The sequence below is a fragment of the Lagopus leucura genome, unplaced genomic scaffold (assembly GCF_019238085.1).
Source record: "Lagopus leucura isolate 7727_CA_CO unplaced genomic scaffold, USGS_WTPT01 Super-Scaffold_100001, whole genome shotgun sequence".
Classification (NCBI taxonomy): domain Eukaryota; kingdom Metazoa; phylum Chordata; class Aves; order Galliformes; family Phasianidae; genus Lagopus; species Lagopus leucura.
The window spans coordinates 67,829,226-67,844,918 of NW_024962262.1; the positions used below are offsets into that span (position 1 = coordinate 67,829,226).

Below are 15,693 nucleotides of genomic sequence, written 5' to 3' on the forward strand. Positions count from 1 at the left end.
CCTGGACCATTCTGTGATTCTGAGAAACTTTATTTTCCTTTCTGTAATCTCAGAAACCTGTTCTGACAGGTAAAAATGTAGAACTTCCTTTATTTTTTTTTCTTTTAAAAGTTAACATTCAAGCCTTGTTTTTATCCTAGATCAAGTATTATGAAAGTAAGGAAAAATAAAGTTACAGTAAAGCCGCATAAAAGATGAAGGACTACAGGCGAGACTACACTTAAAAATAAAACTAGAACAGCAATCCTAACAAGATGAAGTGAAATAATGAAAACAAGTTCTCACTCTGTAAGCTAAGGAGCTGTTCTATTTCACAGTACCATAACAAAGTGGAATAGATAGCATTCCTTCGTTTTTTTCTTAATGCTTTGACAAAGCCGCATGATTCAATGTTAGCAATCATAATTTAAATGCTATTAGCATATGGTTATCATAAACTCACGTAACTGTAAGCATATAAAATCACTCCTTTTATGAATTTGAGATTTTAAAACTCGAGCATTTTTACGTATGTTAGCTAGATGAAACTGCATATTTGTATGTAACTGTATATCCAGCCTAACTGCAAAGTTATATGAGATTAACACCCAAGTGACAAATCTTAGAGTACACCATTAAAAGCAGAACACCTATGCACAGTGGTAGGAGAATATTACGTAAATTATAGAATCACAGAATCATTAGAGTTGGAAGAGACACTTACAGGCCATCTAGTCCAACCTCCCTGCAATGAGCAGAGACATCTCCATCACTTTGCTCAGAGCCCCATCCAGTCTGGCCTTGAAAGTCTCCAGGAATGAGGCTTCCAACCCATATCTGGGCAACCCATGCCAGTGCCTCACTTAAATGGCTAGATATTAAATACCTGGAATTCATTCTGGAATATCACGTCTGAGCTTTCCAGTATGAAAAATACTACCAGTTCACATACACTGATTACACTGAAAAAAACCCTCAGACAATGTATTTGTAAATCTAGAACATGGTTTTCAGACATTTCAAATGGAGAATTTCCATTGTTTTAGAAATACTGAAGGCAGATGACCCTTATCAAAGTATTCTTGTTGATAAAGAGCAATGGTCATTAGAGAAACTAATAAGCAACAGAATACAAAAGCCAAAGCGATAGTTACATTCCAAATACAAATAGTGTTTATTGCCATGTGCACAAACTACACAGCAAATATTATGTGACAGACAGCACTGCCTGAAATATTACATTATTAGAAAAAATATGAAACAAAATAGATTTTCTATTTTCCCGATTCCATAAATCATAACTTGAAGATTACTTTCACGGCTTTTGGTGCTATAAAATGTTTCATGTACTTCCATTGACTACACACTTGTATTAGGTAAAAGATCAAAGCTATCTTGGGATTCACCGTGGATCACTTGCTACAGAACTGTCAGCAAATAGCACCACAGAATGGGAAAGAAAATTGCACTGTATGGGAAGGACTAGAGCCGGCCAAGTGTTAGGTGTAAGGCCTCTCTAGAGCAAGCAAGGTATCTCCTTCATCAGAAGGGAGAGTTCACTGCTCTTCTGGGAAGCAACAGACAGGTGTCTGGGAAACCATCTGGCACAGGCACATTCTCCCTCTTTTAATGGGCAATAACATTAAACACTTTAATAATTTTACCTTAATAGTAAGATTTTTTGGGATAGTGTCTGATTCTTACTTTGCATATCTATTATGGTCAACTGCTTATTTGTGATTTATTACAGTTTTACTTAACAGCTAATGGAGACCTACTGGCGACATGTGATGACTCCATTCTAAAGAGCACTTGAATTTGTCTATAAATGCTGTTAAAACTTACTTTGTTGCTGTTAAACTTAATTGCTACTGCCCACATTCTATAATTCTTCTATGAATCGTGACTTTTTAAATATTCACTTATTTTAACAAAAGTTTTTAAAATTGGGCACAGACAGTATTGTTTTTGCCCAAGCAGTACCATTTCTCACTTCTATTAGCCACACAACATGCCTGCTTATTTAACTTGTACCTTTTCATAACTATGGATTTCACAGATGCTCAGTGTCATTTTAGCAGCTACTCCACGTAGCTCACAGTTTACGAAGCAGTAAGTGGACCTATGCATCATTTATGTGCAACTGATGGGACAAAGTTTTAGATTTGATTATTGCATTTGATTTATGCACTGGTCCTGAAATAATTTGCACACAAAGAATCTGCCAGTCCACAAGCAACCTGTCATTGCCTGGGCTGTCTCCTCTGTAGTGCAGTGTTGTCATCCTCTTCTTTGTCATTTCAGAATAACTAGCCATCAATAAAACATACCATTTTACATCAGACAGAACTTAGTTGAAAAGTAGTTAAGCTTGTTATAATAACAGCGGAATGAACAGGAAGCAATATGAGGGAAAGTAAGTCATGCACAAATACATAAATGCTTTTTACTAACTACAAATTTCTTATTAAGGTTATAATTACACAGTATGCCAGTCTATCAAATTTGGACAATACAGCCTTACTTCACTAAAAACATAGTCTTCTGCCAAATCACATTACCAAAGCAATCCCTCCAACATAAAACACATTGTGCCCACAACTCTTTCATTCCTTCCTACAGTTTTAGAGCAGGTGTTCCTACTATCTCATTTTCTATCACTCTAAGCTCCTAGCATGGTAAACAGAAGCAAAACCTATTTTCCATTTTAAAATCCTGTTAATTGTCAGAGCATGTCTCCTCAAGGTGTACATTATTTCATAATAGGATAATGAAAGCCTCTTGCTCCACGTTTTGTGATTTACAACGTAAAACGCAAAGCAAAAAAGTCAGTACTGAAACAAAACTTACAGAGAGGAAAGAAAAAACAACTATTTCAAAAAAATCTTATGTCTATAAACTTACCTGAAAAGATAGCAGAAAAGTTCAAAGCAACAACTTTTAGCTTTGTCGATTTTTTGCTCTTCCCACCTAACTTCCTTTGTCCCTTAGCAGTAAAACTAACACGTGCAAATTGTTCTTAAAGCGCGTATCTCAAATCAAATTCTTTATCTAGGGAGCATTCCAATTCAACCTAACACATGGGGCAGGACATGGCTTGCTCCAACATATGAAGGTCAAATACATCACAAAACTGAAGGCAAGAAGAGAAATTGAGGCGGTATTATCCCATATGCCCACAGACTGGTAATACATAAAAGGGGAAAAGCAGAATAAGAGTTGGAAGGTACAAAGAAGAGAAGGAGATCTGAACATGGAAGATGCACAAGTTAGCATTCTGCATGTCTGGTTTCATTAGATTCAATCATTTTTAACTCATTTTCTTGTGTACCATACTAGGGACGTTGCAGCCAATAATGAACAGCAGGACTGTCCTTACAAAGCCACTCAGCAAACTAGTACTGGCCACTCAGACATCAGGACAGTGATTTTTTGGTTTTGGTTTTGTTTGCTACCACTTGCATATGTTTGAAAAGACTATTTTCGCAGCACTCAGTACTTCTCAGCTACAAAACAAGCAGGTGGAAGCAGACATACTTCAAGGACTCTGTTTAGTAAATGACAACAAAGGAAGCAAAGAGAGAAACTTACAACTCAAAAACCATATAAAGCATTCCATCTGAGCTGTATGTCTCCAGCAGTTCAACAATATGAGGATGCTTCAGCATGTGACAAATACTGGCTTCTCTCTTTAGATCTGTGGAAGATAATAAATTAGTATGTTAGTTGTATATTCAAGCTGTTGATTACTAAATAAAAAAATGAAAATTTAACTATCAGAATATAATGTTTGGAAAAATGTACACCTCTGAAATTTATAATCTATTATTTAATCTTTATTAATAACACATTTGAGATTATATTTAATTGTTCTCCTTCAAAATGTTTTAAGTTAACTCACATAGACCTCAAACAGTAAAACAAACATACAAAAACTTAATCTTTCCTGAATTGACCAGTTAAAGATCTAGATCATAACCTGAAGAATTGTACTGCGATAAGTTCACTTTAAAGACATATAAACACACATATGTATATAGACACATAATATGCACACACATGCTGTATACATGCTGTTTTTATCCTAAATACCCTGTATCACTACGAGATTATCTCAAAATACATAAGACAAACTCTTTCAACACATTGCAGTAAGAACTATTAAAATTTGGAGATCTCGAGTCCAATCCCTTTGCTTAAAGCAAGGCTTAAAGCAAGGCTTGTCCAGCTGGGTTTTGAACACGTCCAAGAATGCAGACTCTACAGCCTGCAACTTGTACTGAAGTCTGATTACTGTTAAACTGAAAAATGTGTTTTCTTATATTTAAACTTCCTGCACTCCTTTCATGATTAAAAAAGAAAATCACAATGTATGAAATTACACTGACATAAATCTTAATCAACATTCGATAGCTTGCATCTCTGCTGTAAATAAGAAAAGCAAAAACAGTGGAGAATAAAGAGCAGAAACCATTGTAATATCTCTCTACACTTGAGAGATTTTGTTTTTGATCTAACAACACCCTTACTTCCTTTGAGCGCAAATAAATCCTTCTTCTATTATAGAAAGAAAAAATCCAACAAACCACACAAAATTATTTTTTCTTTCCTCTTTAATGAAAATATTTGATATCTGTGTTATTTAATCTTCCTGAAGCATTTTTTTCTTCAACTTACCATCAGTATTCTAGAAAACTACCAAAATCTTAAATGAAGTCACGATGATTATATAGAAGAAAGGAAAATATCAGTCTGTAGTCTGAAGCAGATACTTTACTTTTCTGTTCACTTTTCATACAATGTTTCCTTGTTGGAGAAACACCTACAAATGTATTTATGGGAAAATATGAAGACAGTTTCTTGATAAGAAACTGTTCCAGTGATCCAAATGATATTTCAATAAAGAAATTCATGTACACAGAAGTGAAGTTCTATTATCTAAGAAAGCAGCAGTCTTCATGTCTTTCATTATCTGAAGATACTCATTATCTCAGTTTATACATCACAGTGATGCAGAGGAATTACTAACACCATTCTGTACCGTTTTGTTCCATCACTCTTAGGCATCTAACACTAAACGATTACCAGCTCCTTTTCTAGAGAGTGAGGTTCCTCTCATCTTCCACTGAATTACACATCCAGCCTTTCCTGAACAGGAACACAGGTAAACATACTGAAGGATGTTTTAAGAGAGCAGTGATTCTGCGGATGCCTATAATCTCCAGAAAATATGGCAATTTTATTTTGTCTCTTAGTGTCTAAGGATGTTAGCAGTACCATACTTCACCATGGTATCTGATACCTATTTTTATACAGAAAATGAAAATCCAACAGCAAACCGCAGAAACTTCTGCTTTATTTATAGGCAAGAATTGTGTTCAAAATAGTTTATTTTGACTACTTACTCTATTAATTTATTGTGGTACCTATACATATATTTAGAAGGAAAGGAGAACTGTGAGGAAGAAAATAACACATGCTGCGATTTACCTCATTCATCTGTGCAATACGCCACCAGTGAAACAACTGCTTACTGTCTGAGCAACAGCAACAGAGAAAGGAGAAGCAGAATGTGGAAAATACGGTTTCTGAGCATGAAAGCAAATAAACACAGGTCACAGAACAAGGCTTTGGTATGACTACAGGGGCTTGGGGCTAAAAACAGAACAAAGCCCTATTTTAAAAACAGCAGGAAGTTGTTTAACAAAGGACCTATTAGAGAGGAAGAAAATTAGGTAGAGGGACAGGCCAGCCACCACATTGATTCAGAGAAGTCACAAGTCAGAAAAGGGGTGACGTATTCTGAGGTCCATCTGGACTCTGACCCGAATGTCAAAAGATGCTATACTTAAGAAGGGAAAGGAGGAAGAAAGTCAGAGATGGTGAGTACATCTCATTCTTTTCACTTAACCTACATCGCCTGCTCATTCCTTTATCGAATGTTGAGTTAAATTTCAACTCCACGTGTTCCTCAAGTGGAACTGAAATCCCAAGAAACTGCAGATATTGTTCAGCTCTGAAGAGAATCTGTAACCAAGCTGAAGTTTGGGCTGCAAACATGTGACCTAAGATGTCCCCAGAAAAATCACACTATTATCTTGGGAATTGCCTTATTATCAGTATCTTAGTATTCTGATCATCATATAGAATACTGTTTATTTCCTGTGAAGCTTTCTGAACCTCTAGGTATTTTTCCCGCTCATCCTGAGCCAAAACATGCCTTCCTCCTAACACCCAAAAGAGCTTCAGGCCACCTCAAGAATCTGCCAACAGATTAAGTCAGCTTTAAGGGGCATGGGGTGGCATGTACCATTTACTAATGGCATACCAACCTATGTTTTGAACATTATCTTTCACTAATAAACTAATTTTAGCCAAACAAACACATCTTACAGCAAGAAAAGCGTAAGCTTTAAAAACTTCTCTGCCAACACCATGAAATGCGTTTTTATGTATCTTTACTATCTTTTAGTTTAACTATAAGTTAACTGCTTGCTTAAAGCACTTCTATATATTTCATACACTGAGAATGTGATTATATATAACAGATATAGCATTACTAAGTTTTAAAAGGAAATAAGTTTGTTTATTTTTTCATCAGAAAATTTATTCCTGTTTTGACCACCTATAAAATCCATGAATTAACGTCATTGTAATTCAGTGAAGATTTCAAAACTTTTCATGGCTGTAAACTGCAGATAGTAACACCACAGTTTGTGAGCTGGTTAACCACAAGCACAACTCATTTTTATTTTGGGTCAGGAATATACCCTTGAAGCACATCTCCAAGTCATTGCACCTACTATCCTTTTGCATGCATCCCAGAGAAGTTGATGTCCACTCCAGCAAGACACAACTAAACTAACTTACGTACTTCAGAAATGTGCTCGATGCACTCCAGTCATTCAGGCCACAAGGTCAGACTAGTCATATATCAAAGTTTGTTCTCTGAAGCGCGTACAATACAGATGTTAGTACCTTGGTACCAACTGCTTCAACTCTGCAAATAAATTGGCATTAGTTTTGTAGTAGGTTAGCCTTGGCTAGCAACTAAACTCTCACCCACATTCTTGCTCACTCTTCCCCTACTAGCAAGATGAAGGGATTAAGCAGGAAGAGATCAACAAAGCGTGTGGGTTGAGAAAAAGATGGAGATATTGTTCATGAGTAACTATAGTCAACAATAAAAAAAAACATGACTTGGCAAAATTCATTTTCTGCATGTAAGTCAGCAAGAAAGAACCAGTGATGTTTCTTCCCCATAGATTATTCATTTATTTCCTGCATGGGAGAAAATTTCCCTTTCTCTTAACCAAAAATGCAGTGTCTTCGTGTGTCAGATACGCAACAGATATCTCACCGAATGCTTACATATCACCAAGTAATGTCTCCTGGCCTCAACAAGCAGTAAAAACTTTCCTGCCACCCCTGCCATACATTTTGGGGTGGCTAAAGCTCCACAGCAGCCAAGCTGATCTGTTTGCTGTTCCTCTTTATCCCATGCATGTTCTTGCCCTCTGCTCCACTGTGAAGCAGCCTAGAGCTTGTCATATCACACACTAAACCACTTCGGTGTGTTCCCACTGGCTCAGTGTCCTAGTGTGTGAAATGATCATACAGAAACCGGCATAAAATCAAGGTCAGGAATATGGAAGGAGGAAACATGGCCATGAAAGCCAGCACTATGAGCTGCTTAGGATGTTGCAAAATGTAAGAATAAGCATACAAACACACCTTTTGCTGCATAAACATCAAATCCTATACTTTATAATCTATCTATAATCTATCAGCTTTTAAACACATAAAAAAAAGAAATAAACAAATATAGCTCACAAATGGCTCTCGATATAAAAAAACCTGGCAATCAACAATTTCAATGACAATGTAGATGATCAATCTTCAATATTTTTCTCTTAAGGCTACTATGAAAAAAAAAAAAAAAAGGGGGCGGAGTTGAGGTGGGAGAAGGGACAAAAAGAAAATGCAGTTAACATTTAATACTTAGAAACCAGATTGCACTTCTTCTATGCAGAAACTTTTAGAAATCTCAGTTTTGTGAAATCAAATTTTACAGATGCTTATTAAATTCAGAATAACTTTTTTCTATTCTTTCTCAGTGTTTAGATGTAAATATAAACATAATAATGGACTTTCATGTTGAGCTGGATATCGTCAGACACTTAAGAAGCCAGTTCTCCTCCAGTTCACACTCCATCAGCTATGAAAAACACAAAATTGGTTCTCAAAAACCACTTCTCTCTCATAACTTCCAGTACAGCCACCGGACTTGTCTAGAATCACATATCTAACAGACATGGTAAGTTGGTTTGCGTCCATGAAAACAAAATTTCCCTTCTTTTATTCATTTCCTCATTTTTATTGGAATATAAGCAATGTTTCATGTAGAAGATGATGTATTTGAATAATGAATCAACTTGAACTAATAAGAAAGTGTTTAAGAATGTATGAAAGAGTATTAACAGCTGCCTATTACAGATAATTAAACACATTTGTTTCAATTAATTAAATAATCATTCTTAGCAATTTTTACAAAAAGCACACCATAATCTTTCTCAAACAAGAATAAGCCCATATCTTTCATCTGAAATTTTACACATTCTATGTCCTCAAGTGTTACTCTATCACAGCAGGTTTAACGAGGTAGGAGAACAGAGGAAGAAGACAGGAACAGCAAGATTTCCTTAATAATTTTTCTGTTTTGTTTGTATGTTTTTTAGGTTAACAGTCTATATTCCAAAACAGTGTTAGTGGTTCTCTTGGCTGCTCAGCAGCAGCTTCAACAGTGCATCAAAATGCAAGTAGGACTGTGATAATCAGAATTAGTTTTATAAAACCCATAAATTAATTTAAAACAGAGGAAGGAGGGTTCTCTGTGTCAGAAGTTTGGACATTCAAACAGAAGTGGAGGATTTCTGAAGATGGTTAGAAAACTCTTCTGTAAAATCATCTAAAACATTTTCTTTTTCCTATCCTTATTCTGCTTTCAGTAATTAATGAAAGGAAATTAGTCACTGACTAAGATATGATCAATCACACAATGAAAGTGCATTTACTGCTGATAACTATATTACACTAAATCTCATGTTGCTACCAGGTATGCAGCACTGCATAAAGATCTGAAACACAACACCTTTCCAATTACCATAGACCACGCTGTTACATTGCAAACAGCAATTTTAAACACTTCATGAAAACACAATGAATTTTTTAACAGAGCTAAGTGTAAGGGTGTGCAGCAGCTGTTCGGTCAGAATGTGCTCTGAAATTTCGTAAGAAGAGGAAAAAAAAAACACAGTTAAAACACACAGTGCACATCTGGTAAAAGAATGCTACACGTTTGAAGTGGCAAAATGCTCAGCCGCAAAGTCACAATGGCCTTCTGTACTGACAGATTTTTTAGATAGCCTGTCTAAAAAAGCCGATAATTTCATAATCAAGTCCTACTTCTCTTTCTTCCCCGCAATTCGCCAATTTCACAGCTTCAAGTCAGCATGACTGCTTACAGATTGCTCACTAGGTGGCGACATAGTTCTTACTTTGATCTGGTATATACACAGCAACTGAACACAGACGGTATCAGCATTTATTTAGCTGTATAGAGCTTTCTGTTCACCCAGTCTAATGCTGCTAATCTGGTTAACAATGAATTCAGACCTAAGAATAAAAACAAATGTATTCCATTTTAAATAATTAAGATGCAGCCAGGGCTAAGCAAGATGTAGCAGAACCTTCTCTCCTGCAAGCTTAACAAGTCATTCCAAGCTGATGATTACACAGGTTGCCTCTTGTGCTGCATGCTGTGATAACTGCATTACACAACTGTAACAAATTTAAACACAGCATTGCTGCTGTAAGCCAGAAGTTTCCCCAGTAATCCACAGAACTTAACAGCGATGTACTTACTGTTTTGAAGTCCAGCAAAATGATCTAAAAATGTAGTGCTTGCAAATAGTTTGTTGAAATCACTGGAATTTCTGCTGTTCCAAATTTACACCAGATTATGTGTTCTCATCCCAATCACTCCCACTTCCAGAATCACTCAGAAAACACAATCAGTTGTCCTGGATGCCTATCATACAAAAATTAGTTGCTTGTTTGGATTAAAGCTTCTTTGGCCTAGAACTCCTGGGCTCTGTATAAGCAACACTAAATCAGTTGCTCACTGATATCAGAAATGAACTGGTATAGCATTAGAGTCCAGACAACCAAGGAAAAGCTGAATTGAAAATATCAATCTGCTCTGATGGAATCGATTCTACAATGCCAGGTAGCTCAGATAAGGACAGCATTTTAGTTGCGGTAGCAAAACATGCAGGACAGGTTACTTTGAAGTTTTTCTCAGGTAATTTAATGCAAATTGCACTGTATGTTGCTGAACCAGGCTAAGTACCAAAAGCTCGTTCCATATCAAACTCTATGAACAGAATCAACAAGGCACTGAGGAGAAAGATGCTGAGATAGATAACTATCTGACCATTTTTTAGGACGATATAAATTCTCACTAACTAGGAGGTCCTGTAGACTGGTGTATTATCCCTAAAGAAAAAATGCCTTAAGAAAAACTTTACTTGCGTTCATTAACACACCAATGTCAGAAACCAGTAAACTCCTTCAAAGCGGCAGTAATCTAAATTATAAATATGTAAAGGGTGAGTGCCAGAAAGATGGAGTCAGGCTCTTCTCAGTGACATCCAATGATAGAACAAGGGGCAATGGGTGCAAGCTGGAACACAAGAGGTTCCACATAAATACAAGAATAAAAACTTCTTGGTGAGGGCAACAGAGCAGTGGAATGGGCTGCCCAGAGAGGTTGTGGGGTCTCCTTCTCTGTAGACATTGAAAGCCTGCCTGGACACATTCCTGTGTGATCTAGTCAAGGCATTCCTGCTGAGGCAGGGGGATTGGACTAAGTGATCTTTTGAGGTTCCTTCCAACATTGTGATTCTGTGAAATCAGAAAAAGCCAGTTTTGTTTTGCTGCACTTCTGCATGCGCTTCCTTTTGCGATTATTACCAAAAGTTATGGACTTTTTTTTTCTTTCTTTTGTTAATTGACCCACTATAAAACAAGTTTTTTTTAGAAGTGTGCACATCAGTTCAGTAATCAAAAAGACAACGCTACAGAATGTATCATTTACCAGCTTTTTCAGGATTTTGTACCAAGAAAATAACAAAATGTCATCTGAACTTGTTGCTTTCACATGTTCATGAAATACTTCTATGTACTTCCTATTAAGCACAGTACTTTTTCCCTTCCCCCATCCCCACTTTCCTTTTGACACTTGTGTAGTTGGAATAGTCTTTTCAAGCCTCTGAAATCTGTCCCCTTCAAACATCTCTCTCCTTTTTATTCCACAATAATTAAATACTAGTATTTAAACTGGTGCCACCGAGCTGAAATTTTGTCATGTCACACCTCCTCTAGGAACAAGGTTTTAACTTGTCTTGTATTGTACAACTGAGAGATGCAACACATCCGCACAAGGAATCTATCCAATGACAATTTTGTAAAGTAATTTGAATGCTATTTCAATTAAAGGCCATCTGAAAAGTATTTTCTTTCAAAACATACACATGAGTATAATGATACTCAAGGGACAATTCTTCATCAGTCCACATATGAAGAGTTTATTACCTTCATTTCACCAAAGAGTTAAGAAAACGGTACTGCATTTCTTTTATTTTCTGGTGATGAGTGAAGATAAAAAAAAAAAAAAAAACCCTGGAACTCTTACTTGGCCAAAATGAGTTAAAAACAAAACAAAACAACAAACAGTTCAGTCAGCTAATTCTACCAGTGCAACCTGGAATTCTATCACAAAGCAGGAGATACAGACTTGGAAGCACACCTGCACTGCTTTTTGACTAATTTCTGAGAATCTTCCAACGTCTCTGAAACTCAAGAATCCCAAAGTAATAATTTACAGCAGCTTCCTTCACTGTTGCAGGGTATTTTGAGGGAATGACATCAATCTATAACACCCTGAAATAACTAGATGGGGATAATGGATTAGTCTCCCCTTTTGACAGAGGAAAGGTTATTTTAAGTGCTCACACTCATAGAACAGAATGAACATTATTTGTGTGTAAAGGAAAGGCCTGACTCAAATTTCTTCCAACTAACCTGCCCTATCTCATTTCTGCATGTTCAGCATGATAGCTGCTTTCTTTCTTTAGTATCCAAATGGTAGAGATGATTAAATAAGGCTAGAACAGGATATTTTAAATTCTGTCCACTTATTTTGCTCTTATGTGCAAGAGCAACCAGAAGCTTGTATCAAGATTAAGTGGTCAAAAGATACACCCACTCCTATCTTTTAGAGACTACCAAAATAGAGCAATTAATCATCATCTGTATACTCTGCAAAACAGAGGTCTATAAGAGGACTTAAAGAAACAGCTATTAGGGTTAAAAGAAAGAACTAAAACAGAAAGAACCAAATTTCATTTCCCTACAAGCTGAAAAAAAAAGTTTAAAAATCTGTCTCCTTTAAATATCACTAGGATAAAGAACTTCATTGACATGACAAGGTACTTAGAGATGTAAAACACAATACTTGCATAGGCTGCCTGAATTAAGAGACCACTGACCCACTCCACAGGTTCTCTAGACCACTTTTCCTGCCTACACAACAAAATAAAAACTCTGTTTAAACATGTCAACACATGACTCACAGGCTGAGTATAGTACTGTCCAGATCCTGAAAATAATCTGAAGCACAGTTGCACAAGATGCACTCCTTATCCTTCCCCAAAGGAAGTAAATACGAGTTCATAGTCTGACATTCCCTCCTTCAGTAATCTCTCCTGGTGAAACAAGTTGTTCTGGTCTCATGCTGTACAACCACTTGAATTTTCCAGAGCACTGCAGTATACAGAGGAACATTAGACACTGAGGTAGGGATAGGAGTTCTCACTACTCCTAACCCTACCTCTAGAGTGGGGATGATTATCTGTGATTAGAAATAAAAATCAAATTTAAAAATCCACATGTTGTTATTCAGGTTTTATGTGCATGTGCAACAATATTAAAAGCGAGATCAAGTCCAGCAGAATTTATTAGCTTACATGCAAAACAGCTATGCTGCTTCAGAGCACGATGATGAAGTACAGTATCTTTCAGTCAATACCTGAATTAATAAACAGTGATGGACTTGTGCTAGGTCCATGCAAAGTCACTTAAAAGTCACAGTGACCCTGATTCTAGCCCAGCTAAACACAAGCTGTGGATATGCTAATAAACAGTCCCAGAAACAGAGTGGCAAGAAACTGATACTTTGCAAAAGGGTCAGTTCTGGAATGATGCTAAGACAGAACTCACAAAGCTCGACAGATACAAAGTCACTGTGCATGTTTTAGATATCCACATCCCTTCTTACACATCCAACTGTATCTATTATAGGACTTCTTACTAGCTACAGTACTCAGCCTGCATTTACCAAAGAAAAACAGTATTTGGCTGCTTCAATCATCTTGCTACAAAAAAATCTTCATCCATTAACAACTAATTAGGGAAATAGAGCCTCAGAGTATACAGACATTCATACAGCTCATACATATCCCATGTTTTGCCACACATTATGACAAATTTGGAAAGTCTGTTTGTAATTACTAGGTAAAATGATTTTATAATACAAGAACTGCATTATAACATTCTTAAGATAGAAAAACATTGAAGCTCTCAACATTTTTTTAAACCTTCGAACCATTAGCACTGAATCTGAACCTAAAGCTTTCCATCTTGCAATTTTCTTGAAATGTGATTCATTAAATTAAATCATCCTTCACTTCTCCAAGTGCCACAGAAAATAACGAAACTGGAATCCATTTAAATTTTTTCTTACCACAAGCAGTACTTGTCAAGTGATGCTTTCACTGTCTTAAGTACAGTCACAGACAAAAGTACAACGTGCTGCTAGCAATGAATATTATAATCAAAGAATGGTAGCAACAGACAACAACGTCCCTATCATAAGAATTAATTTTCTAAAGGTTTTGCAAAAATATGTGCCTAAAGTTGAAAAAGTTATATGCCAGATTAAACTTTGAAGACAGTTACAATGGCCCATGGATTTCAATGTGAGCACTCAGCTTTAACTTACTCTGTATAGATGAGAATGTAAGCACTGTAGAAATTTAACAATTTCTCCCTTAGACTATTTTCTTTGTTTCACTTTTAACTGCAAATTCATCTTCCAATTCTCACAACGCAGATAATATTCATGTGCCAAAAATGCCATATGAATGAAACCTGTTTCATCTCTAGACTGAAAATGGATTTAAATATTCAAATTACAAGAAAGTTCAAAAATCTGCTTCTGCTTTTTGTATACACACATCTCTCATTACTTTAAGACATCTGCAGTACACTCATTGCTCTAAGTTACAAGACCTTCAGCAAAAACTTATCTTTTAGTTGGACTGAGAGGAGTAAGTAATTAAAATCTGCTGAACAGTGGTCTTGGATGTTAATATAAATTATCAGCATAGTATCTGATAAAAGAGGAAAAAAAATAGTTTTCTATAATCTTTGAAGATCTAACAAGCCAGAGAGTTGCAAGTAGAGCCAGCAAGGACCGGTGCAGTCATCAGGCTTAAGAAAAAACACCTAGAACAGTTTGATTGTTTTTATAAGCTTTCTTGAAGTCTGATTACATGAACTATGCCATCCTTTTTGAAAACTGTTCAGATGGCTGGAATACATTACATTGCTTTAACAACTCAAACAAGCCACCTGGCCTCATATCATTCTTCTGATACAGCCTTTGTGCAATAACCTACAGAGCAAATGAAAGCAACAATTTGTGTTTTGATAATGAACAACGTAAGTTATTCTACACAACCAAAGCCAGTCCTTTTTTGTTTTTGTTTTCAGTGATGTTACAATGGCTGTCATGTTATAGAACCACGTAACCGCACCAGAATGCAATACATAATTCTCAATGCCTACAGAGAAGTCCAAAAACTAAACAGAAAGCAGGCACTAGATCATTCTAGATTTTTGATTTAGATATTGTCTAGGGACAATAACCCAGCTTAAACTTCTTGATGGTCCATGCTACCAGTTGTGCTTGCTCAGCAAGTTGCAAAACAAAAACCCTCACAGCATCACTAAAACAGTTTTTTTGTTTTTCCTGATAGCATTTTAATTTAAGTTTCACTGGTTTATTCATTCATGATTGCCACAATGTACTAGTGACTGTAAACAATGGATATGCCTTCCTAAAAGTTGCCACTGTATCAAAACCAGCTCTAAAGCTCTTTTCTACAATATTTCTAAACACTGAAGCAGAATATAACTGATTTTATAAACAACCTCATCATTAAAGATACTAATTTTAACACTAGTTGGCACTGCTTGGAATACCTAAGTAATGTAGAATGTAGAAAGTATTGTAGTATGTAGAAGTTTTCAATATGCATGGTATTTTTATATTAAAAGTCATAGAATAGTATTTTTTCCCCTCACATTGTTGCGTATCTTGGCATGTATGTGCGTGCCCTCAGTCTTCAGACCAGCATTTTCAACCCTGATTACCATGCCCTGAAGCAGTGAGTAGCCCCGACTGTTTTAACAGCCAAAAATTCATCAAAAGTTGGTATGACTTATGCTCCACAGAATGAAATTATTAAATAAAACGGATTCAAGGTAGACATTTCTACTATGCTGTAAACGGTGAAGGAATGTGAAAGG

The 15,693-nt window shown here is 36.1% G+C and overlaps 1 protein-coding gene across 4 annotated transcripts in view; it reads right to left on the bottom strand.

The window, feature by feature from the left end:
- The window catches only part of CASK (calcium/calmodulin dependent serine protein kinase), a 196,164-nt gene that overhangs the window by 112,296 nt on the left and 68,175 nt on the right, over positions 1–15,693 (bottom strand). For all 4 annotated transcript variants that reach the window (XM_042866613.1, XM_042866616.1, XM_042866615.1 and 1 more), the window contains exon 3: positions 3,571–3,676. In XM_042866613.1, the coding sequence (XP_042722547.1) occupies positions 3,571–3,676 (106 nt within the window). The remainder of the gene's footprint in view (positions 1–3,570; positions 3,677–15,693) is intronic.